The 23,539-nt window shown below is 55.1% G+C and overlaps 2 protein-coding genes across 13 annotated transcripts in view; one reads left to right on the top strand and one right to left on the bottom strand.

The window, feature by feature from the left end:
* Positions 1–1,662: 1,662 nt before the first annotated feature.
* Positions 1,663–20,859, top strand: PHF19 (PHD finger protein 19). 5 transcript variants are annotated; one of them, XM_054689757.1, is made up of 15 exons: positions 1,663–1,678; positions 4,795–4,995; positions 5,457–5,538; positions 7,009–7,104; positions 7,560–7,660; positions 8,109–8,257; positions 9,921–10,016; positions 10,651–10,719; positions 10,907–11,027; positions 12,436–12,503; positions 13,666–13,827; positions 14,339–14,426; positions 15,029–15,114; positions 15,986–16,081; positions 17,167–20,859. In XM_054689757.1, the coding sequence occupies exons 2-15, from the start codon at positions 4,810–4,812 to the stop codon at positions 17,507–17,509; spliced, it is 1,743 nt and encodes a 580-aa protein (XP_054545732.1). In that variant the 5' UTR covers positions 1,663–1,678; positions 4,795–4,809; the 3' UTR covers positions 17,510–20,859. The 5 variants fall into 5 exon arrangements, with proteins under 5 accessions (XP_054545732.1, XP_037350822.1, XP_037350825.1 ...); XM_037494925.2 differs by lacking the exon at positions 1,663–1,678 and adding an exon at positions 2,357–2,557; XM_037494928.2 differs by lacking the exon at positions 1,663–1,678 and adding an exon at positions 2,636–2,651.
* The window catches only part of LOC119232728 (protein CutA homolog), a 41,135-nt gene continuing 38,335 nt past the window's right edge, over positions 20,740–23,539 (bottom strand). For 4 of the 8 annotated variants that reach the window (XR_005122189.2, XR_005122188.2, XM_037494932.2 and 1 more), the window contains one exon: positions 20,741–23,038. Coding sequence is in view for 4 of the 8 variants with exons in the window: in XM_037494932.2 (XP_037350829.1) it covers positions 22,936–23,038 (103 nt within the window). In the remaining 4 variants the exon portion in view is untranslated. Of the gene's footprint in view, positions 23,039–23,539 lie in introns of all 8 variants that reach the window. The other 4 variants (XM_054689758.1, XM_037494933.2, XM_037494930.2 and 1 more) reach the window with 2 other exon arrangements.

Here is a 23,539-nt window from a genome sequence, read left to right as displayed (position 1 = left end):
TGACAGATTGCTTACTCCTCACCAGTTTAGGGGGCAAGTATCACTGCTCTTTTCATTTGCATCTCTCACATGACCAGTGAGGCTGAACAGCTTTTCATATTTTCAGCCACATAGTTTTCCTCTTTTGTGAATTGCCCATTGATATCCTTAACCCATTTTTTTTCAACAACTGAATTGTTCCTCTTCCTCTTGTTTGACCACACTTTTAATCTACTGCAGCCAGGTCCAGACATAAATCCAGATGGTGCTCACGACTTCTGTTTAGAAGTCCTGAAGCTCTCTCCAGAAGAGGCACAGCCACACCTGTGCTCAGTGGCTCTTGCCTGCCTGTGGGCTGAAGATGAAGTTCAGCCAGCTAAACTCTGCTCCATCTTCTTTTTTTTTTTTTTAAGATTTATTTATTTGTTTATACAAGAACCAGGTACATGCCAGATGCGCGGGAGGGTGAGAGGATTCACCAGAGCCAGAGCAGGGAGCAGAACAGGCAGACGGACCAAAGACACTGCTAAGGGGAGCAGCGGGCGAGGCAGGAGAGGTCTGCCGCGCCATGTGGGGTTCTCCCTGGCCAGCCGGGAACAGAACCAGCGCTGCAGAGGCTGCTGACAGCGCTGCGCTCAACTGCCTGTGCCACCAGGGGAGGCCCTCCATCTTCTCTTTCAATCTTATCTCCCACTGCTTCTCTCCACACATCTGAACTCCAGCCTGATCACTAGTGACACAAACTTCTTCTCATGGCATTTTTAATGTCCTCTTCTGCAGTGTTCCAACAACTTTGCTTACTACTTCATTTACAAAAGCACCTGTTCTTCATTATGTCTGATTTTAACTTCTCGTGTCTGATTTCAACCTCATCTCTGCAAAGGCCCTGTGAGATGGGGTAGTATCCTTGTCCCCTGCGAATGATGAAGAAACATGGCTAAAGACTCTGCCCCCTCTGTGGCAAAGCTTGCACTTGAAGCCAGGTTTCCCCTAATTCCACTGCCAGTTTGCAGCACTGCGCCCCTCATGTTTATATGCTGGCCTGATTCCCCCCAGAGACTGTAGTCCCGTGATTCTCAATTCTAGCCCCATCCAGGGAGACACTCAGTGAGTACATAAGTCCTTGGCAGAGTAAAAGAATCATTTACGGGTCCCCCCCCCCCCGGAGCCAAAGGCTGTGCAAACAACCATAACCTTCCCCACAACACAATTTAGCTGAGGAAAGGAGGCTTAACAGTTGACATATGCTCAGGATCCCAGGGTTTCCTTTCTTAACAGCTGCCTGGCTGCTCCGACGCCCTACTGGCAGATCCAGCCCGCCCGAGAGAGAATGTCGCCCCAGGGCTGGAGCTAGAGGGCCCAAGGTGGTCAACTTGACCAGAACCCGGAAGGCTAGGTGTGGGGAAGTGCCCTCCATTGACCACACCCATCACGGTGTACACCGCCCCCCACAACCTCCTGAGGTGTCTGCAGAGCCTTGGCAGCAGGTGAGGGTGTGGGGGGAGGGCTGCTTGGTAAGCATTCTCCATCCTGCCCCCACCCCCAAAGTGGGCCTGAAGGGGGGCACATCTGCCTTCCCCTCCCCCAGGCTCAGGAGCCTCTCTGGCGAGCGCAGAGCCCACTGCCCCAGACCCCCATGCTTAGGACCCCGCGTCTGCCGTCCTTCACAGCGCGCCACTCAGCTCTAAGTCGGTTTTGGGTAAGCGACCAGCACAGCTCTGAGCTGTGCGCCCGCGCGTTGTGCCTGCGTGTCATTCCTCTTCGCGGTGCTGTCTCTCCTGTGTGTCTGCGTGGTGCCTCTTGGCGTGTGTGTCTACCCACGTGGACGTTCTGCGGCGCGCCTCTCCGCGTGTGCAACTCTGTGTGCACGCCGTCGGGCTCGGAGGCTTGCGCGCTGTCTTGTACGCGGGGTGCCGGGCGCTCGCGTCTGCGCCGTGTACTGTGAGTCTGTTCCTTTCTGTTTGCGCCGCTCCGGGTCGTCCGCGCCGCGGCGCAGGGTGCAGCGCGCTGGCGTTGCGCGGCTCCCGTCCGGGGCGTCCGGCCTGAGAGCGCCCTACGCGCCCCCGCGCGCCTGCACCCCCCGCGGCGCGGCGGCGCCAGCTGTCGGCCCGTGGCGGGGCGCCGGGTGGGCGCCCGCTCGGCGCGCGGCGGCGGCGGGGATGCGCCCGGGGCGGGGCGGGGCGCGGCGGGGCGGGGCGGGGCGGGGCGGGGGCGCGGCGCGGGGGCGGCGCGGGCGGCGCGGCGGGGCTCCGCGGCCGCGGGCTCCAATGGCGAGGCCGGCGCGGCCCCCGCTAATTACATAAGCGGGACGTCAATAATTCGCGGGAAAACGCGAAAAAGATGGCGCCCCGCGCCCAGGGGCCCCTTCCTGAGCGCCCCGGCCCCTCCCTCCTGCCCCCCCGCCACCCTCCCCCTCCTCCCCGCGGCGCCCCCGCCCCGCCCCGCCCCCGCCGAGACCCCGACCCCGGCCCCGGGCGGACACTCCGCGGGGCAGCCGCGGCCCGGGCTCAGCCGCCTCCGCCGCCGGTGCGCCTGGCGGCCCGACGCCAAGTGGGACCGGCGGACGCGCAGCCTCGCGGTAAGCTCGGCCGGCCGGCGGGGGTCCCGCCCCGCGCGCTCCTTCTCTTTCCGAACCCCCGAGCAGGCGAGACCGCGGAGCGTCTCCGAGGAGGGTTTGGAGTCTCGGGGCCGCGCGCGGGGAGGGAGGGGCCGCCTGGGGTCTCGGAGCGACGGGGGTCCGGTCCGGGGCCCGGCCTCGGGGACGTGGGTGACAGGTCGCTGCTCCCCGCTCCGCATCGCTGCTTCTCCCGTTCGGGGGCGGGGGGGGGGTGGAGACCGACGCGGTGTTGGGGATTTTGCTCACGTCCAAAGTTGGGCCGAGGCGGGACTGGCACGGGGAGGGGAGCTGGGCGTCGGGGCGGCTGACGAGACGAGCGCTGGCACCCGAGGGGGTGCTCCTGAAAGCGGGTTTTTTGGGTTTTTTTTTTCCCTCCCGAACACCCTTTTTAAAAAGCCAACGGCCGCCCTGGGAGAGGCCGCGGCGTATGAATCATCCCAGCTTCCTGCCCCCGCCGGCCCCGCGCTCCGGGCGCCGCTGATTTGAACTGGACGCCGACGGAACCCGCAAACAGGCATTTCTGTGCAGATGGGTTTGAATCAGCCAATCACAGCCGGCGGGGGCCGCTCGGGAGGATGGAGATGCGTGTGGGGGGACCGCCACCCGGCGGCCCGGCGTGGCGGGGAGAGCGCGACAGCCGGGCCGCTCCCAGCCGTGCGGCGGGCAGAGGTGTCAGTTTGGGAACCTGCCGGGGCCGAGCCCGCGCGGTCTGGGCTGGGGCCTCGGAGCCAGGCGGCAGAGTGATGGCACGGGGGACGGTGACGAGAGCCATTCAGAGCGCATACCCCACGCAGTCCTGTGTCCTCGGCCCTCCAGAACAGAGGGGAGGGTTGGACGTGGAGGAGGGATGTGGCAACACCGCCCGGCCTGCCCCAGGGTCCCTGGCATGCACACACATGGTTCGTTTCATTTACTGACTGATACTCTGCTGTAAGATGTCATCAAACACAATCACACCGGAGTACAAATGCACTCCCCTGAGAGAGACACCGACTCTCCCTGACAGCGCACATAAGGAGTGATGCCCAGCGCCAAGGCAGAGAGGGAGGGGACCAGAGTATGGGGTGCAGGGAACAGAGGCAGGCTGTGTTTGGCTACCCATGTGGAGGGGTAAGGTGCAGGTGAGCCCAGAGAGTGGAGAAAAGGATCATGGAGAGAACTTTGAATGCCAGTGAAGGCACTGGAAGCCACAAGAGGTGTTAGGACAGGAGCAGCAAGAAGGGAATTGGTGGTCCTACGGAAGAGTCTAATGGGGAGGCAGGAGAGCAGGGAGTGGCCTGCTTAGCCCTCCCCATCCCAGGTGCCTAGCATAGGTGAATGCAACCTGAGCACTAGGGTCAGGGAACAGTTATTGAATGAGTGAATAAATGAATGCATGCGTGCATACAAAAGTTGAGGCCAGAAATCAGACCAGGGGGGCTGAAGTGGGGTGCGGGGGATGGAACCAGCGAAGTCAGATGCCAGAAATCCTTGTGCTTGGCCACCTGTGGCAACTCACTGGTTGAAGAAGTTTCTGTCACTTGTGGGTTCTGGGGTCCATAGTCATACCATTAGCAGAAGAGAGAAAGCAGTGAAGGGTGGTGAGGGAGAGGTGTGGAGAGATTGGCATAGCGATGACTTAATAGCTTGGAGAAAATTTGCATCTGAGTAAAAGCATAAGCGAGTTTAAATGTCCCAGAATTGGTTTCCATTAAATCATCCCATAGTTGAGAACAGAAAAGGGGATTACAGAGGGTGCAGATGGACAAGTCCAACCATGTCACCAGCCACCCAAAAGTGTTCCTTTCTAGGTGTTTTTTCTGGGCAGATCTCGTGGTAGGGGTGAGGGTGCTCCCTGGGGGAGGCCCTCAGAGAACACTGAGTGTATTTGCTTAAGGGATAAAACCTCCACTTTCAAGTCAGGGAGTGTGGTTCAGGCCCCCTGGGCAGGAAGACTTTGCTCTGTGGCTGGTAGCAGGAGAGAGCAGGACTTTGATTATCTTGGCTTGCCTCTGACCTGCTGGCTGCTTCCCCTTGCCAAACCTCAGTTTCTCTACTCAAGGAACGGGAATGATGTCGCCTTCGCAGGGCTATCATGAGGATTAAGTGAGATGATAAAAGTGTCTGGCATAAGGCATAGGGTACAGAAATGGTAGTCTCCTGGTGGACTTCGGGAGCAGGGAAGCTGGAAGTAAAACCCTGTTCTCTTTCTCTTCCAGTGGCACTGGAAGCTGATGGAGACCCGAGCTCTGGACTCAGGGACTCGGGACTCCTATGGTGCCACCAGCCACCTCCCCAACAAGGGGGCTCTGGCAAAAGCCAAGAACAACTTCAAAGACCTGATGTCCAAGCTGACAGAGGGTCAGTATGTGCTGTGCCGGTGGACAGATGGACTGTACTACCTCGGGAAGATAAAGAGGGTAAAACTTTCCTTTCTGTTCCCAGATTCAGTAGCTCTCTGCTCCTCTTCCAATCAGTGCAGAGGATGGGGATTGCTGGGACATTCCCTTCTTGTCCCTCATGTTCAAAAACTGAAAATGGAAGGAGCCAGGATCTGCTTTTGTGGGTACCATCCCTAGGGCCAATGCCACCCAACCATTTCTTTAGAGAAGTGCTCTGTGAGCCTACAGACAAAACCAGATTAGAGAGGTTCACAGACCCTCTTGCTGGTGCTGCCCCCCGGGCCCTGACTTCACAACCTTAGTGTCTGGGAATGCACTACCTCCAGGAACTACTTCCCCTGCTAGTCTAGCTCTGCTTCCTGGAACACAAAGAGGGGTCTAATCCCTCTGCTCCCTACAGACAAACACAGGAGAAGCCCATGTCCGGGAGACTTTCCCTCACTGCTTTATTAAGTTGCTCCCCCCTCTCCTTGCCCCAGGTCAGCAGCTCTAAGCAGAGCTGCCTTGTGACTTTTGAAGATAATTCCAAATACTGGGTCCTGTGGAAGGACATACAGCATGGTGAGTATTCCAAATACTCACCAGTATGGTGAGTATTTGAGGCATCCCTTCCCCCCAGGTACTCTCTCTTCCTCTACCCCCACTTTTCCCTACTCTTCTGCCTCTTCCTCCTGGCATCTGGCCTTGCCCGAGACCCCCAAGCCTTCCCAAGGTGATGGTCAGATTACTAGCTTTGCTGTTGAGTTACAGGAAGGCGGTTTCTAGGGACGATTACCATTAGGGATGGTTTTAAGGAGCATAGAAGTCCCAGAACCCAGCACACCTTCCCTGCTGTCTCCACGAAGTCGTGGCCCATGCAGACTGATCCCGCCCCAGCCCCTCCCCGCCTGAGTTCATTGGGAAAGGTCTGAGGCAGCGAGGATCTCCCCTCTTGGGTTACTCCAGCACAAAGACCAGGTGGTGAGGAAGGACGGGTCCTCTCAGTGATCCTGGAGGAGAAGGTGGGCTGTGCGCCAGGCACTGTAGCGGGGCCCCAGCACTCTCCTGGGCAGGGGCTTGGCTCCCCAGCCAGATAACTGCTCAAGGGCAGGTGGGATTCCCTGGGGTGTCTCCCAATATGACAACATAGGACTGGGTTCGCTGTGGTTCTGGATCCATCACTTCAGGAGGCCAGTGAGGACTTCCCGAGACCCACGGGAAGACTGTCCCCCAACAGGCATGTCTTGAACGTGTGTTATATGCCACCCACTCTGAGGGCCTGGGGACACATTGCTGGACATGTAGCATTTCTGCCCTGACTGTCCATTCAGGTGGCTGGGGAAATGAGACGGGAGCATACATACAACACACAGTGTATTTAATTTATTCACGTGAACTTTTCACATGTGGACCTATTTATTCTTCAAAAAGTGCAAATAAAAAAAGAAAGGGCGCTTGGGGGTAAAGCAATGAACAAAGTTACATTGTTGTGACATTTTTATTTGACACAATTAGAAATGTGAACACTAACTGACTATGTTTTCAAAAGAAGCCTAGTCTTTTACAGTACCTATGGAAATATTTACAGGTGATTGGAGAACTGGAACTTGATTCAGAATAATCCAGGATTGAAAGTTGGTGGGCACAGTCCCAGCAAGATTGGTCATGAGTTCATAATTTTTGATGAGAATGTGCTGTTTATTATATTCTATTCCATAATAAGTATTTTAAATTATTTAATATAAAATACTGTTTAACAAATCAAGCTAAATCAGGCAGGAGAGGCAACATGCTAACAGAAGGGCTTGCTATCAAGAGGCCCCAGGTTTAAATCCCCTCTGCTTACTAGCTGAGCAAGTGATGGATGTGGGGGAACAGCCACCACCCCAACTTTAGGATGAGGCAGTAATAAAAAGCATCTGTGAGTGGCTGGGGAGACTCTATGTTAGCATGTGCTGGCCCAGCCCTCCGAGGCTCAGCGCCTGGAGTGTGACTTCAACACACTTGCGATTCCTGCCAGCCGGACCTGACCGCCGGGCGCCTCTTTTTCAGCTGGTGTTCCAGGGGAGGAGCCCAAGTGCAACATCTGCCTGGGAAAGACCTCGGGGCCCCTGAATGAGATCCTCATCTGTGGGAAGTGTGGCCTGGGTGAGTGTGGTGGGCAGGGTGCTGAGAAGGCCCCCATCCTGGGCCCTCATCCCCCACTGGCCCGTGATGGGCACCTCCACAGACTGTTGGGGCTTCTGCTGGCTCCTGTTTCTGTGGTAGCTCCAGAGGGATGGGGGCCAATGTCTAGGAATGAGGGCTTAGGGAGGGGACCCTTAGGGTTAACTGGGCCTTCTAGAAAGTAAGACAAAGTATGTAGTCTAAGTCAGAGCCCACTGGGTAGAGACGATGGATGGGAGGAGTCAGCACGGAGACTGAAACCAGACCTCTGGGGCCTTCCCGACCAGGGCTAGTGCTGTCTTTCAGTCCTTTCAGTGGGCACCAGCTTGGCTGGCAGGGCGCACAGCTCCTAGGACTTGCAGCAGCCCTTCCAGCCCTGGGCTGACCGCTGGGCCACCTCTTCCCTGTGGGTATTCACCACTCCTCCTCTGCCGCAGGTTACCACCAGCAGTGCCACATCCCCATAGCGGGCAGTGCTGACAGGCCCCTGCTTACACCGTGGTTCTGCCGACGCTGCATCTTCGCACTGGCTGTGCGGGTGAGCCTTCCATCCTCCCAGTCCCCGCCTTTCCTTGGTGCTGCAGTTAGGACCCCCAGAGACTGGGCTCAGACCAGACACCCGGTCAGAGAGCCCCGGCCTTGGAGGCAGACAGCACCTTGGCTGCTTGCCTAAGTGTCTCTGAACCAGTTTGCTCAACTGTAAAATGGTACAGGTGTGCTGTCAAGAGTGGGAGGCCCCCAATAAATGGTGCCTTATTGTTAAAAGAGAAAATCCACGTAAGTGCCCACATTGGTCAGTTACTATTCTCTTTATTGCTGTGTCTGTTACTTAATATGACCCTTGATGGAGATTGTTCTGGGATAGCGAGCACATGGGAAAAGTCTCCTTGAGTCTCTGGCCTTGGGATATCTGGGGCCCCCCTTGAGAGCCCCACATTGACACTGGGGGCCCAGCCAGGGAGTGACCGGTCCTCATCTCCCCACAGAAAGGCGGGGCTCTGAAGAAGGGCGCCATCGCCAGGACACTGCAGGCCGTGAAGATGGTGCTGTCCTACCAGCCCGAGGAGCTCGAATGGGACTCGCCCCACCGCACCAACCAGCAGCAATGCTACTGCTACTGCGGTGGCCCCGGAGAGTAAGGCTATGGGTGGGGCCTCCCAGAAGTCAAGGGGGGGTGTTGCGGATGGGGGCAGGCGCTGGACCCCCAGATTAATCCCCGGGAACTGGGCCTAAGGGGCGGGGCCCTGGGGCAGGGGGCTAGTGGAGGGTCCTCCTGGTAAGACCCTGAATATCAAGACAGTGGCCATGGGACTGGAGGGCTGGGTAGTGGGGAGACGAGGGTGGTCATGTTTTCTTGGGGTACGCTGGGTAAGAAGAAAGTACAGAGTAATGGTTCAGAGCCTGGGCCACACATCCAAATCCTCCTTGCCCTTCCAGCTGCGCACCCAACTTCAGTTACCATAGTTCTCCCACTGCGTGGTAGAAGCTGAGTTAGAGAATTCCAGAAAGGCTCTCAGTGCTTGGCACCCGTGAGCACTTAACAGATGTGAGCTGTTTCTGGGGGTACTGCTGATGTGAGGAAGTGAAGATGAACCTTTCCACTGCTGGCGAGAAAAGATCCTTTGCCTGAGAAATGCAGGCAGCGGCTGGGTCATGGCTGAGTCATGGCTGGGCATGCTTGCGGGGGGGGGGGGGGGTGCTCCAGCAGGGGGTCCTTGCTTCTTTTTCCCTGTTGGCTTAGCCTTCCTGTAGCCATGGGCGGTTTCCTTGGGCTGAGTGCACTGGACAGGTAGGAGGGAGCAGGGAAGTGAAATGGGACTCTGACCACAGGAAACCTAGCCCCTGTCTCTGAATCTCAGCTCCAGGGTCTGTTGACGAGAACTGGCGGGGCAGAGGCTGTACTTTCAGCCTAACTGGGCAACTTGGGCAAATTCCTTGAACCACTTCATCTCTCAGATGTGATTAAGGCCTGGGGGTGGGGGAACATCAGCTTCCCTGGGTGTTGGGCAGCAGCATCTGGGATCACAGAGAAATGCTTATAGACATGTCAGCATGAAGCTGTGGGTCTCAGGGCTTAATGCACAGAGTTGCCCAGTAAGCATTTTGTTAAAAATGCACCTCTCAGGACCTCCCCCCAAAATGGGTAGTTCTGGAGCAGGCCAAGGAATCTGCATTTTAACCCAGATCTAGAAGATTCTGATGCAGGTGGCCCACAGACCACCCCTGGCCAGGTATGAACAAAGCATCACCTGTAAAGAAAATACCTTTTTTTTTTTTTCATTCATAGTCAATGAACAGTTGTAAAATGGCCCTGATAGGGTCAATTTAGTAGCAGGTGAGACGAAACACTTTGCAGCACTGCCCATCAAACTTAGTGGAGCCTTTATTCTGTTAGGAGTTTCCCCCAGGCAAGCGCACCCTGTCAGGGTTGTTTGGGAAGCATTATGGGCCCTCAGGCCAGAGACAGGGGTTCCAGTGTGGCCTGGTGCAAGAGCACGGGCTTTGAAGTCAGAGGCCAGGATCTGAATCACTATCCACCACTGCTTCCTGGGTGACTTTGAGCAAGCACTTAATCTCTGACTCATCAGCTGCAAGATGGGGGACAGTGACCATGTTTAACCACACAGGCTATCTCAGGCCCTGCTTTGGGGACCTCCCCTGGCCCAGCCTAAGGGCTGGCTAACCGACTCCTCCTCCCTTCTCCAGTGGAGGGCTGGTATATGTTGGGGAAGGTTGCTGAGGCCGATGCCTGGCTGGGGGTGGGCACCCGGGTGACCCTGGCTCCTCTGGCTCTCCAGATGGTACCTGCGGATGCTGCAATGTTACCGGTGCAGACAGTGGTTCCACGAGGCCTGCACCCAGTGCCTCAATGAGCCCATGATGTTCGGAGACCGGTAGGTGCTGATCTGGTCTGGCTCAGCCTTGGGGGTGTGTTGCGGGGTTGGGGTCAGGGGACAGCAGCAACAGCAGTTCTGTCAGGTTACCAGACCCTAGACAAGGAGGGGTCTATAAGAGTGGGTACCATCAACGGGGGGCAACAGGGTGGGGGAGGCCTCCTCAGTAGAGAACATGCTAAGCCACAGCCCCAGTTGCCTTTGACTTGTGGGAGACCTTGGACAAATTCCTACCTTCCCTAGCCCCAGGCCCTTCAAGGTGTCGGGAAGGGGGAGTGACCCAGGCCCTGCCTCACCCTTCCCAGGGCTGGAGGAGCCACTGGGAAATGGATGACCAGTGGGACTACTGACAGGAGACTGGTCTGAGGGTGACCACTGCTGCCCCATCCAGCTCAGAGCAGTGTGAACTCAGCCACACGCCCGGGCAGGGAAGGGGTTGAGGTGGAGGCTAGACAGGGAAGGGCAGTATTCTCAGTTCCTGCCCCATCTTTACTCCCCGCTCCCAAGCCATCAGCAGCCCTAAGAGGACAACACTGACTTTGGGAAGGCAGGTGGGTAGTGTGGGGAGGGGACGGGACTGGGATAGGGTGTCAGAGCGCCCCCCACCACAGGCCCCCTCTCCACCCACCCACAGGTTCTACCTGTTCTTCTGCTCTGTGTGTAACCAGGGCCCGGAGTACATCGAGAGGCTGCCCCTGCGATGGTGAGAGCGGGGGCTTGGCCGAGGCTCACCCTGCCCCCTTGTCTCCCCTTCCCTCCGGGAACAATTCCATCTCCAGCTACCAGGTCCCAACCTTGCCCCTGCCCCTCAGCCTGTACCAGGAGGCTCCCGCCCCGGGCGGGCAGGCTGCCACCTCACCCGTGCCCCACCTCCTTGCCCCCTTGCCCAGGGTGGATGTGGTTCACCTGGCCCTCTACAACCTGGGGGTGCAGAGCAAGAAGAAGTACTTTGATTTTGAGGAGATTCTGGCCTTTGTCAACCACCATTGGGAGCTCCTGCAGCTCGGCAAGGTATGCAGGACTGTGGGCTGTCGGAATGGTGGGAGTCCACTTTGCAGCGGAGTCCCCAAGGTCCTGAAGTCTGCCCAGTGTCACACAGTGCAGAACTAGCATCCAGGTCTCTGGGTGCTCCCTCTTTGGCAACGCTGCCCCTCTGCAAGGGTTGCTGGCTGCAACAGAGACCCAGAGCCTTTGAGCTGGTGCTTGCCTGAGCTGGAACTTCCTGACCCAGGTTTTGGCCATGGGTGGGTTACCCCCACCCACTCACCTGCAGGGCGCTGGCTGGAGCAGCTCTCGCCAGATTGACCTGCTCCAGATTACCTGCCTGGGATGGAAGGTGAGGCGGGCCTGCCCTCTGCTGGTCATACTTTGAATAGCAGCATTGGGTCACCAGAGGCCTGGGAGCCTGGTCCTCAGGAGTGAAGCAGTAACAAACCAGACCCCAGATGTCGGAGGTGGAGGATGACCTGCAGGTGGTTAGCACAGCTTTGGAGCTGAGTGGGGACTGGAGCTGGGACCTCCCAACCACTTTCAGGGCGGACCACGCCCCGTTTTCCCTAATGAGGCCATAGAACCCCCTCCACCACATCCAGAGCTAGGCGTCTTCACTGCCCACCGCCCCAAATCCTTCATGGATGAGACCAGGCTTTCAAAAAATTGATATCCTTTAAACTTTTCATGTGACTGCATCTTCATTCACAGTATTTGATCATTTATAAAGGACACGCATATGATTATACCCTAGAGGGTGGAGAGAACTGACATTAATACATATGAAAGAACCTTACAGGTTTCTGGTAGACAAAAATTTAAGAACCAAAAAGTGTAAGGAAGGAGACTTTTTTAAAAAAATAACCCGCGCTCCCACATCACAGCACCCAGAAACAACTACCAGCAAAGCTCGGGTGCATTTCCTTCCATTGTCTGTCTCTTCTGTGCTTTTTCTTTTTGCATGCCTTAGATTATACAGTGTTCATTTTAAATCATCCCTTTTTTTCACTTTATATTTTAGCACAGAATGAAAGTGTTCTCTTGAACGTTTTCAATGGCGGCCGTGTGGCCCCCAGTTTTCCTCTGGTTGGGCATGCAGGCTCCTACCCGTTTGCCCATCATCAGAACAAAGCTGCAGTGAACGCTGCTTGCGTAGAGCTTTATTTGTGTTTTGTGGTTTGCCTGTGGGATAGCTCACACGGGATAGCGTTACTGGGTCACAGGCCTGGACATGGTTAAAGCTCTTGATACGTTTAGGACAGAGATCGCCCTCCCCACTTAGCGGTGGGAGATAAGCTCAGAGATTGGGCTGGCAGTGGGCCTCGCCTGGAGGGCCAGCGGCACCAGGAAATGGAGGGAAGGAGGCGACGAGGCTGAGGCTTCCTCAGATACTGGGGCCCGGGTCTGACCGTCCTTCTGCTCCCTTTAGCTCACCAGCACCCCTGTGACAGATCGAGGACCCCATCTCCTCAACGCTCTGAACAGCTACAAAAGCCGGTGCGTGCAAGGAAGAGTGCCGTGGGGCCCCGGGACGCGGGGCTTCCATCCTGAGGTTCTTCCCACCTCATAGCCTTTGCTCAAGCTGTCCCCCCAATCACTTTGACCACATTAGTCCCCCCAGTCCTTGAAGAGCCAGGAAGCACCCTACCTCCTGTGACAACACCTCCCCAGCACCCTTGGTACCAGGCTCAGCTCCACCAGGGGCTGTGCTCCGATCGCGGAGGGCCCCTAGGCTCTGGCCAGGCACTCAGATCAGCCATTCCCCCCGCTCAGGGGTGCCGTGCCCTCCTGAGTCGTCCCCAGCCTGTGCCTTCCCATCCAAATGTCTGAGTTCTTCTGCACACACAGCTGGCACAGCCCTCACTACCACCTGGGAGTGTCTGGGCTCCTTAGCATGGCACTCCAGCCTCTTGTGATTGGACCCTGCTACGCCCTCCGGCACCGTCCCTGGGCTTGCTTGCTCTGCGTGCTCCCACTGGGGCTGTGGTTCATGCTCTTCCCTCGGCCTAGAATGCTCTTCAGTCTGTTTTGTTCCCTTGTTACATCAATACTTATCTGTCAAACTGCTGCTGTCAGCCCATGTTGATGCTGAGGACTAGGGGAGGAACAGGACATGCTTTTCTGAACCCTCGCCACACATATATAAGCAGAATTATCACTCTCTCTACCTTTCTTCTCATAATGTGGGGCCCAGACACAGCCCTGCTCTTGAGTGCTGAGACCCCCTGCCCTCTGGGGGACACGGCCCCAGGGAAGGGCTGTGTCTGAGCCACCCCTGCCGCTCACGGCAGCTCAGCCATGTTGGAAGGCTGGAGCTGCTTTTGGTCTCCCTGGAGAGCAGAGCACAGAGTGGTGTAGAACATACTGGATGATAGCAGTTCTGCTGGAAGCTGGAGACCTTCTTGTAGGAGGTGGCCTTGGGATTGGCTAAGGCGGAGAAGGGAGGAGCAGCCAGGACCACACAGATGCAGGAGGAAAGACAGGGAGGAGCCACCAGCCACGTTCTTAGCCACCACCTGGGAGCCCTGATCCACGGGGCATTCCGGATTTTCCTCTGGATCCAGGGAGGCAGAGCCTGTAGTTTTAACACTTAACTCTCCTCCCCAGGAGGATGGACCGACAGACTCCAGAGCTTTCTCCTCCCCCTGCCCACCTCCAGGTTCCTCTGTGGCAAGGAGATCAAGAAGAAGAAGTGCATCTTCCGCCTGCGCATCCGGGTGCCCCCCAACCCGCCGGGGAAGCTGTTGCCTGACAAGGGGCTGGTGCCCACTGAGAACGGCGCCCCCTCTGAGCTGCGGAAGAGAGGAAAGAGCAAGTCTGGGTCAGTGCCTGGGCACCAGGGGCTAGGGCTGCAGCCCTCAGCCCCAGAACTGTGTGCTGGGTCTGAGACTGGTGGTGCCCACATGAGCAGCTCCTCACAGCTGGGGGCCCCTCGTAGCACCAGCTAGTGGCCAAGCTGTGCCTGGATCCCACACCCCTGGCTTCCACCACAGCCCCTTCCTTACTGCCTTTCTTGGAGGGAAAGCCAGATCGAGGGTCCCGGTCCTGCTGGATGGGGGTTCAGGCAGAGGTGAGGGAAGTCTGTGTGTCAGGGTTCTTTAGCTCCCCCTGGGCTTCGGGACAGGACATGTCTGGGTCATGTGCCTGGAAAGACACCTTGTCTCTGCCTATCCTAATCCTCCACATAATCCCTCTTTCTCCCCAGAAGACAGCCCCCCTCCTTGTGAAGAAGCTGTCCTCTCACTTATTTCTGGGACCAGCCCTGCCCGCCTCTCCTCCCTTGGGCCTTCAGCCTCTGACTGCACCACCCTCTCCCTTTTCTGTCTCCACAGTTTGTTGCCTCACGAATTCCAGCAGCAGAAAAGGCGAGTTTATAGAAGAAAAAGATCAAAGTTTTTGCTGGAAGATGCTATTCCCAGTGTTAGTCTCGTTTCTACTTCTCTGCTTTTACACCCAGGGTCAGCACATATTAGGGATTCCTGTGCAGAAAACTGGGTACCTCAGGCCCAGGTTCCTATTACAGTGAGACAAAGAAAAGTCAGGCATGGCAGGACCACCTCTTTATCTCCCCCAAGTTCCCAAGACGCGCAAGGGGTGGGCCAAGGGTAGGTAATATGCTTGCCCCGCTGCCCAGGGGGATGCTGTGGGCAGTGATGGCAGCCAGGCTCCCATTTCTCAGCACTGGCTGTTTTGGAGGCACTTTGACAACCGTCATTTCGTCCTGCTGTGCTTCCCCACGGTGAAGCTTGTTGAAGCTGGTGTGTTGAAGTTGGGGTAGCCAAGGTGCAGAGACGAGAAGGTCATCAGTTGGCTAGAGACAGGGTCAGGACCAGAACCGGAGCAGCCTGGTTCCCGGGTCAGAATGGGGTGTGAAGAGGAGACAGGTCCTGCTCTCGGGAGGGCCCAGCCCGCAGAAGCTCTGGCTGGAGCAGCAGCAGCCTGAGACCCCTCAGCAGGTGCAAGGGTGTCTGGGGGCAGGATGGGTGCGCACTGACCACCCTCCCTCCTCCCTGTGTCCACAGAGCGACTTCACCTCAGCCTGGAGCACCAACCACCACCTGGCCAGCATATTTGACTTCACCCTGGATGAGATCCAGAGTTTAAAAAGGTAACAAAGGACCCAGGAGAGAGGTCTGCCATCTAGAGATGGAGACCACCTGTGTCCCCCAGCTATGAAGGTTGGTTCTGGAAGGGACAAAGCAGAAACCCTTTTGAGGGGATGGCAGCTCCCTTGGGTTCATAGTGCATCGAGTGCCCCAGGGTCTACTTCAGGGCTTCTCAGGGCTCTGGCACCACAATAGCGTCCTGCTGTCAATCTCCGAGGCTTTCCAGGCTCTCCCAGAGGAGCCCTCTCAGCCCCCCACCTTCTCCCTACTAAACCCCAGTGCCTACCCCAGGTTCCCAGGCCTCCAGGGCATGTGCTGGCCCTGCCCAGGCTGAGCTCACTTCCTGAGCATTATCCATCAGGGAAGGACCCATCCACAACCCATCATGTTACCCCGAAATTATTAATACTAGAGAGCACTGAGTACTTTCCTGGGTGTGAGGGAGGGAGCAGGGGCCCCAGCCTCTGCTTACTTACTAGCTGTGTAAAGTCAGAGAAATTCTTTGACCTCTGAGGCTCCTCCTCTGTTTTAAATATGAGACTCAAATAAGATCCTGTAAACGAAAGCCCTGTGGCCTGGGGAGCGCGGCACCAGTGCCAGGGTCAGGCTCCTTCGCTGGCATCTCACTGTTGTCGCCGCCAGGGCAGGGTGGTCGAGGTTGACTCTCTTGACTCCTTGGACTTTGAAGCCTGGCTGGGTGTTGAATGGACAGGCAGGGGGGCAGCTGCAGGGGTGGTGGCCGGGAGCTCAGCAAGGGAAAGGCAGTTTCTGCTGGACAAAGGAGGATGCGAGGGGGCCCAGAGGTGACTGGTGAGGTCCCATGGGGTGTGAGGGCCAAGGCCAATGGCAGGCTCTCTCTCTCATCCCTCTCAGTGCCAGCTCAGGCCAGACCTTCTTCTCAGATGTGGACTCAACCGATGCCGCCAGCACGTCTGGCTCTGCCTCCACCAGCCTCTCCTACGACTCCAGGTATGCTCCCCACCTGATGGCCTCAGATGCCACCAGCAGCCCCCCCACTGCACCACCTCCCTCTTTGGGGACACGTGGCTCATTCTGTCTTGGACTGGGGGACCTGACCTGCCATTGTATAAGTCTGGGTTTAGGACCCTCCGGTTCTGAGTCACAGGGGTTCAGATGGGCTGAGCATGGGTGTTCTAGTTGCGCCTCTTTTCCTGACAAAGAAGGTTCTGTGACTTTTCACTGGGTGATGTCAGGGCCAGGTTCTTTCAGTCTTCTTGGCGTGCTCATGCCATGTGTGCCTCCCAGACTGCTTCTCCCAGTCCGGTGTCTGCTCCAGGCCTGTAAGCCTGAGGGAGGGGATCATGGCATCCTGTATAGGGTCTGGGGGAAGGGGCAGAAATGCCGGGGGTGGAGGCCAGCAGGGGCGGGGGACAGCCTATCTGAGCATCGCTGGTCCTCAGCTGCGTAGGAAGGCGGTGCTACAGAGCACATACATGCGTTCTGAACTCTGTGGCGCCCTGAAATATTTCAGGGCCTTTTGACCCTTGCAGAAGTAGAATTAAAGCCATAACCCTATAGAAGGGTACCTAGGAGTCTTCATGTCAAACCCCTCTGGCTGGCTGTCTCTGCCATCACCCTGTGCGTTCATTTATTTCCTCCTGTTCTTTGGTTCTCACTAGTTCTTCCAGTCAGTTTCTGTTTCTGAGCATCTGCGACTGTGCTACCTCTTCTTGTGCACACCCCCATGCTCCGCCCCGCCTTATCCCTAACCTCCTCCCATTTGACTCTTCTAGCACAGATGAGTCCTCATCAAGGTCAAGGCAGGGTAAGCAGGGCCTTTGTGCTGGCAGAGAACGGTGCTGGGACTTGTGCACTGCTGAGCCCCTAAATACCAAGAGCAGGGGCTTCCGAGCTGGACACTTCTTGCACCCTGGCCCTGCCCCTCCCAGCTGTGGCTTCTCTGGAGCCTCCTCTGGGGTGTTGAGAGGCTGATCCATGCCCAGGGCCTCAGAGTGTGCTCAGGGAGAGGCGGCACTGCTGTTAGAATGATCGCATCTCATGCCCATCATCCGCCCCTTCCCCTCCTAACACAGGCGGACAGTGGGCAGCCGGAAGAGGAAGCTGGCAGCCAAAGCATACCTGCCACTGCGGGCAAAGCGGCGGGCAGTTGAGCCGGGTGGACGCTGCCCCTCGGACAGCAGTGCAGAGGGGGTTTCGGGCCCAGAGCGGGCAGAGGAAGGCATCGACAGCCACACCTTCGAGAGCATCAGTGAAGATGACTCTTCCTTGTCCCACCTCAAGTCATCCATCACCAACTACTTTGGTGCGGCTGGGCGGTTGGCCTGTGGGGAGAAGTACCAGGTGCTGGCTCGGAGAGTCACGCCCGAGGGCAAGGTTCAGTACCTGGTGGAGTGGGAAGGGACCACCCCTTACTGACTAGCCCCCAGGGGATGCTAAGAGCCTGGGAAACCAAGGGTGAGACTGTGGAAACCACAGGCTCCCCGGCTCTCTGCAGGCTGGAGCGGAGAGGGACACAAGACAGCAAGTGCCTAGAAGGCTCTTCTTCCCTGTCCGGCCAGCAAGGCCTGCGCCTCTGCAGCGCCAATTCTGCCTCAGGCCTCCTCAGGCTGCTCACGCCTGTCCTGTGTCTCCCAGGTCTCACTGCCATTTCTCAGTGTCCCCACACACTCCCCACCCCCTCAAACTGGGTATCTGCTCCTCTGGGTTTGTGACCTTTTCTTGAAGCCTGAATCTCTCTCTGTCCCCCAATTCTGTGTCCCGTTAGCACTTTCTCCCCCTCTGGGTGTGATCACACATCCTATGTGTGTGTGGCTGTCATGAGCACCTGGCTGTGAGGCATCAGTGCTCCCAGGGGCGCACTGTGAGACAGAAACTTTTGAGAAAGCACGGGTGAAGGTAGGCAAGAGGAGGCCTCACCCACCAGCCTGATAATCCACCTGCCCTTAGAAAGAGGGGGCAAATGAGGGCGGATGCCTCCGTGGAAGCCAGTGTCGCTGGGACCCTGGACCATCAGGATCTGAGGCTGGGTCTACTGCAGAAGGCACCAGAGTCCAGTTATTAAGGCTGAGAGTCAGGGCTGCAGTGTCAGCTTCTGAGGTCCCAGAATTGGTCCTTTCCTTGGTCACACCCCCTTTTAGTTGCCAGCTTAGGAGCTGGGCCTAGCCTTACAATCCTGTGGGAAAGGGAGAGGAAGTGAGAGGACAGGAAGCCAAGTAATGCCAATTGCCCCCTCGACAGACCTCACCCCAGAGCCCCACACACACCAATACACACTCACTCCCACAAGCTTCTCTCCATGTGTGCTTTCACACACCCCACATACACCCCGAGGCCAGCCTGGTCCTGTTCTTCCTGCAGCCCTCCCTCTTCCACAGCCTTGTGCTGCCACTGAATGTGAAATTCCAGCCTCTGCCCCCTTCTTCGAACTCATAAACCAGCTTTGACCCTACAGGGAAGCACAGGGGTCCCCAACCCTCTTCCTTTCATCCCTTGCCCAGCCCTAAAATTGACAATCATTTTTGGGACAGGTTGGGGTTTTTAAAGGTCCTCTCTGTCCATCAGTCCCCTCAATGAGAAGCTTTTATCAGTGGGAGTATAAGTAGAATTCCTAGAACCAGCATTCAAACTTGAACCTGTCTGGATGGAAACCAAAAATGGGAAGGGAAGGGAACCCCTCATTTTTGCTGCTTCCAGATATTAGAAACTGACTCACTAGATTGGAAAATGGAAAGAAGTGCCTTGACTGGGGAGTTGGGGGGGTGGGGTCACTGCACCACATGGGACTGGCCTTGCCAACTGCTGCTGGGCCACCAGCTTGGCTGGATTTGCCAGGTTGACAGCTGCAAGGTAAAGGTGGCAGAACAGTGAGGTTCTCCTGTGACTAGGCTGACCCCTCCACACCTGTGTGCACTCGGCATCCCTGGGATAGTTCAGATGCCCTTTGCCTCAAACCTCAGCTCCTCTAGTGCCTTTCAAGAGGGACCTGGCTCCTGGGCATGGCCCACTCCCTTCCCTCCCTTCCCTGGCATGGGCCAGGTAGGGACGAGTGGGTTTGGGCACCATCTCCCCTTCTCTGCCCCACCGCTGCTGCCACTGAAACCTCCAAGGGGGGCCAGGTATAAGGGGAGCTGAGAAACCAGACCCCAGTACAGTAGGAGCGTGGGACCTGGGCTCCACGCCAGGGCTTCCAGCCTGCCTTTGGAGCACAGCAGCCTCCCAAAGCCTTTCTGGGCTTCTGAGGATGCACCAAGGAGCAGGGCTGTCAGGGCATCAGCCCCTTGCCTGTTGGGCCCCAGGAGCTCTGGGCTTGAAGAGGCGAAGGGGTGGGGCAAGTGCCTCCCCCCCTCGGGAAGTCAGCATAAGGCCTACTAACAAGGTCACCCTGACTCCACCCGGTGTTTCATTCATACCAGAAAATAGCTGTGTTACTGCCAACTGACCTTATGATAACCTTGTGCACCTTTGAGAAGATTTATGGTTTTGAATTGCTGCTTTTAATAACATTTGTTATATTAAAGTTATAATTAATGTGTCTGATTTACTATTTAAAAACTCCCTTTGGAAAATTGCAGGCGTTCCCCCTAGAGAACTCTCAGCTGTTGGATGGCAGGAGGAATTGGCTCTGGTTTGTCTTGGTTTCCTGAAGGTAGAGGAGGAATGGCAGGACCCATCCCCTCTCTGGCCACCATACCACCCCCTCACTGCCTACCATTCTCGGCAGTGTTCTCCCCCTTACCACAGGAGGATGTGGAATCTTTTTCTACTGTGAGTACCTGACCCATGGAGACAAGAACATTAGCTGAAGGCCACAAAGAAGTGAAAGGTGGAACGTTAGAAACAGAGCCTATTAAATAGTTAAGTGCAGGCACTATCAAATTTTGCATAGTCGGCACACAGGCAACGCAATCCTAGAAGTAGGAAATGCGTTCTAGACCTGGCTCTGCTGCTTGTAGCCTGCCCACTTTGGTCAGGCTTCGGGCTTCAGTTTCTGCCCTCAGTGCTAGGTAACCCCTGCCGTATTCAGCTAGCTCCTCGGTGGAGAGGGAACCCATCACATCTACATGTGACTAAATTTTCCTAAACCTGAGGCAGTTTGGGGAAAAAGAGACATGAAGGGCTAGGAAAAGCCAGCTACAGGGAGGTGAAGGTCATGGGTTCAACATTCTGCAGTTTCAGGGGCCTGTCCCTTAATGTGGCCCAAAGTGTGCCTTAATGTGGCTCCCACTTTCTTCTCTCATTCCTTCTGCTTCAGCCCTTTAACTGCCCTCAGAACAAAACCATAGCGGGAGCCAGGGGAGAGGGGAAGTTGAGTCTCGGGGCTGAATCAATGAACTGGACTGGAGTGGATGGCACAGGTGCCAAGAGACCTGGGTCCCAGCCCCAGTGCTACCATGAGATCAGTGGTCCTCCCTGGGCTGGAGCGTGCCTGGTGCTTTGTGGTTTGGCTCAGTATGTACAGATCTTTAGCTTTGGAATTTAGAAGCAAGATATTAGAAATCTCAGTAATTCGCTCAGTCTTAAGTTATTAAAATATTTCATTCTTCACACTCTCTCCTCATTATAGATATCTGAAAACACTGTTTTAACAAACAGGAATTCTATGCTTAGTAGTAGTTACGAAGAACTGTAGCCTATACGGAATATTTAAATTTTAGGAAACATCAGGGAATGTTCATCATGGGATAATATTCAGATATCCTAGCAAGGTTAACAGTACACAGAATCGGGTCAAAATTGTCAAATCAGTATTTATTTTGTTCCCCAAACTTATTTCTTTGAACACTATTCAAAGGATTTGTATAAAGAAAACTATGTGTAAAAACTTATTTCCAAGAATAACACGGTTTGCAGCAGGCAGGGCAACAGCATGCTCACGCGCTTGTGACAAGGCAGTGATCCCAAGCGAGACTGATTTAGTGCTAGTCTGTCTCTCTACATGCTCCTGTCTTGGTTCTCTTCACCTTAACTCTGCACGTCAGTGCTTTGTACTTATTTTCTATTTGCTGAAGGTGGATTTCTCTAAACCAGTAACATCTCTGTACTTTTAAACATTAGTATTCACAGATAATTATAATGCTTTTTCTCACTTCTCACCTGATTTTTTCTGGGGATGCTGGATTCAGAAAGAGAAATGCTGGGAAGGAGTTCATACATGCAAACACTAATCTGGGCCCTGGCCCCAGCTTCCACAGCATTCTGGGAGGAGGTGCGGGAGAGGGTTCAAATCATGTACTGGAGGCACATAGAGCCTAAAAATCATTGAACTCCTCTCTGTTCCCTGGTCTGTAGAATGAAGATGCTATTACCAGTCTCCTGATCTGTGGGGAAAGATAAACAGTGCAATGTATTTTTAAATGCCAGACCAACTGACTACATAGAAGTTTTAAGAACTAATAACTCTCCCTTTACAGGTAGCTACAGCAGGTTCGGTGGCTCTTTGGCCAATGAAGGTTATATCCAACCTCTTTGAAAAAGAGGCACTGAGAGCATCGGACGTGGGCTCAAAGCCTAACTCTGTCACTTGTTTTAAGCATCTGATGCTCTCTGATCTTAGGTTTCATCTGCAAAATGAAGATAGCAATGAGGTGAGGCATGGAAAGCAAATAATGTTAAGAATCTAGGATGGGACCTGGCAGGGAGAGCTGGCATCCTCACCCCTCCTATAGTCAGCTGTGTCACTGAGGCCAAGGCCACCAAGAAAGAGTTTCTAATATGTGTGGCAGGCACGAAAATGACCCAATGAAGGCTACAGCGAGAAAGAAAAATCTCCTTGGAATTCATCCCACATGAAAGTTCAAGGAAAAAGTTGGATTTTGCCAATTCCATAAATTAGAAAGTACCTGTGGACTGTAGAGAAAGCTTAGTTATTGAAATCCTTGAGTTTCCTATAATAATCTATAAAGAGGAGACTAGCTTAGACAACTGGCTTATAAGCTTTCAAGAAAAATGATAAAACGAAAACAAATGCAATCTTGAAGCTCACAACATAAAAATCAAAGCAGCACAGTAGTACCAGCTGCAGTGTGAGTGGGGAGCCCCCGACCCCCACAATCCCAAGGCACCTCCTGTCAGCACTTGGGTTCTGTGAGCAAGTGTGAAAGACTGATCTAGCAATTTCCCAGGGTTATTTCCTGCCATAGAAGGCTTAGGTTCAAGGCTCAAGTGAAAAGGTGAGTATGGTAGGTGCAAAACCTGCGCCTCCATTGAGCCAGGCACCAGCACCCTCTAATGGGTCACATTCAGGCTAGGGGTCAAGACTTACTCCCGAGTCCATGAGGCTGTGTATATTCCCTTGTCCTACACACATTCATGAAAGGCCATTCCCAGTCCTGCTTCCTGAGGACTCAGGAGTTATACACCACCTTTAGAAGAAATAATCCTGTGTGTGTGTGTTCCCAAAATTCAACTATTAGCATTTCATCCTTTTGCATAAAGCATTTGCCAGTCCCCTAGAAGACGGCATTCAACCTACCAACCCGGGTGAACAGGCCACAGACCCACACTCATGAGAAGCAGGAGGGTAGTTGCATCCATTGGACCCTGAGGAAGGTCCAGTGACTGTAGAGAAGATGACAAACCTACCCTCACTGCCACTTACCTCCCGAGTCCCTATATACAACCATCCTTGTCTTCCCTCCCCTGGGGGCACCTTTAAGCATGAAGCACTCAGGGTAAGTCCCACTGGGGTCTTTCAGCCACAGGAGCCTCCAACCTTCAGCCTCCACAGTTATTTAGTTCCTCTGCACTGACAGAAACATGGAATCCAGGGAAGCTAGGTGGCAGGAAGAGGCATCCCCTTCCCCGGAGTACACTGATGAGGCTAGAGGCAGCGAGCAGGGTGCTCAGTCCTCCCCCATGCCCTCCTCCAGCCACTTTAAATAGTGCATGTCTCCTTGGTCCATGGGAAGACTGAAGACCTCTGGGATCTCAAAAGGATGTACCAACCTTTGGAAAGAAAGAAAAATCTTGTGAATAACCATGATTAAAATCAGCCCATGGGCTCAAATCCAACTGGTCAGCCTCATGCCAGGCCCTCTGCAATCTACACAGCCACCTATCAGCCCCATGGCTGCCACTCCAGGTCCTCTTTCCCACCTGCACCTAGTGGGGAGTTGGGACAGATGGCTTTAGAGATCACTGGCAGTTTCAAGTTCTAGGTCTTACTAGTCTCTTCCTAGCTTTGAAACCATGGAGAAATCACTTCATTTCTCTAAAGACCCTACAGAAGCAGGTAGGGCAGCACCGACCTGACTGGATGGCTGAGGAGTAAATGAAAGAATGTAATAAGCACTATACTGCACGCATGATCCTGGCACTTGTATACATTCATTAAATGTCAGCTACTCTCTTGATTATCCCACATCATCACTGTGCCTTCCCCCACGAGACCCCTTCCCCTTCCCCAGTAATTCTGTATTCTCTTCTTTACCTAGCAAGTTCTCTCTG

Source organism: Talpa occidentalis, unplaced genomic scaffold, assembly GCF_014898055.3.
Source record: "Talpa occidentalis isolate TD23 unplaced genomic scaffold, MPIMG_talOcc4v2.1 talOcc4.7, whole genome shotgun sequence".
Taxonomy (NCBI): domain Eukaryota; kingdom Metazoa; phylum Chordata; class Mammalia; order Eulipotyphla; family Talpidae; genus Talpa; species Talpa occidentalis.
This window is presented reverse-complemented; position numbering and strand designations above follow the sequence as displayed.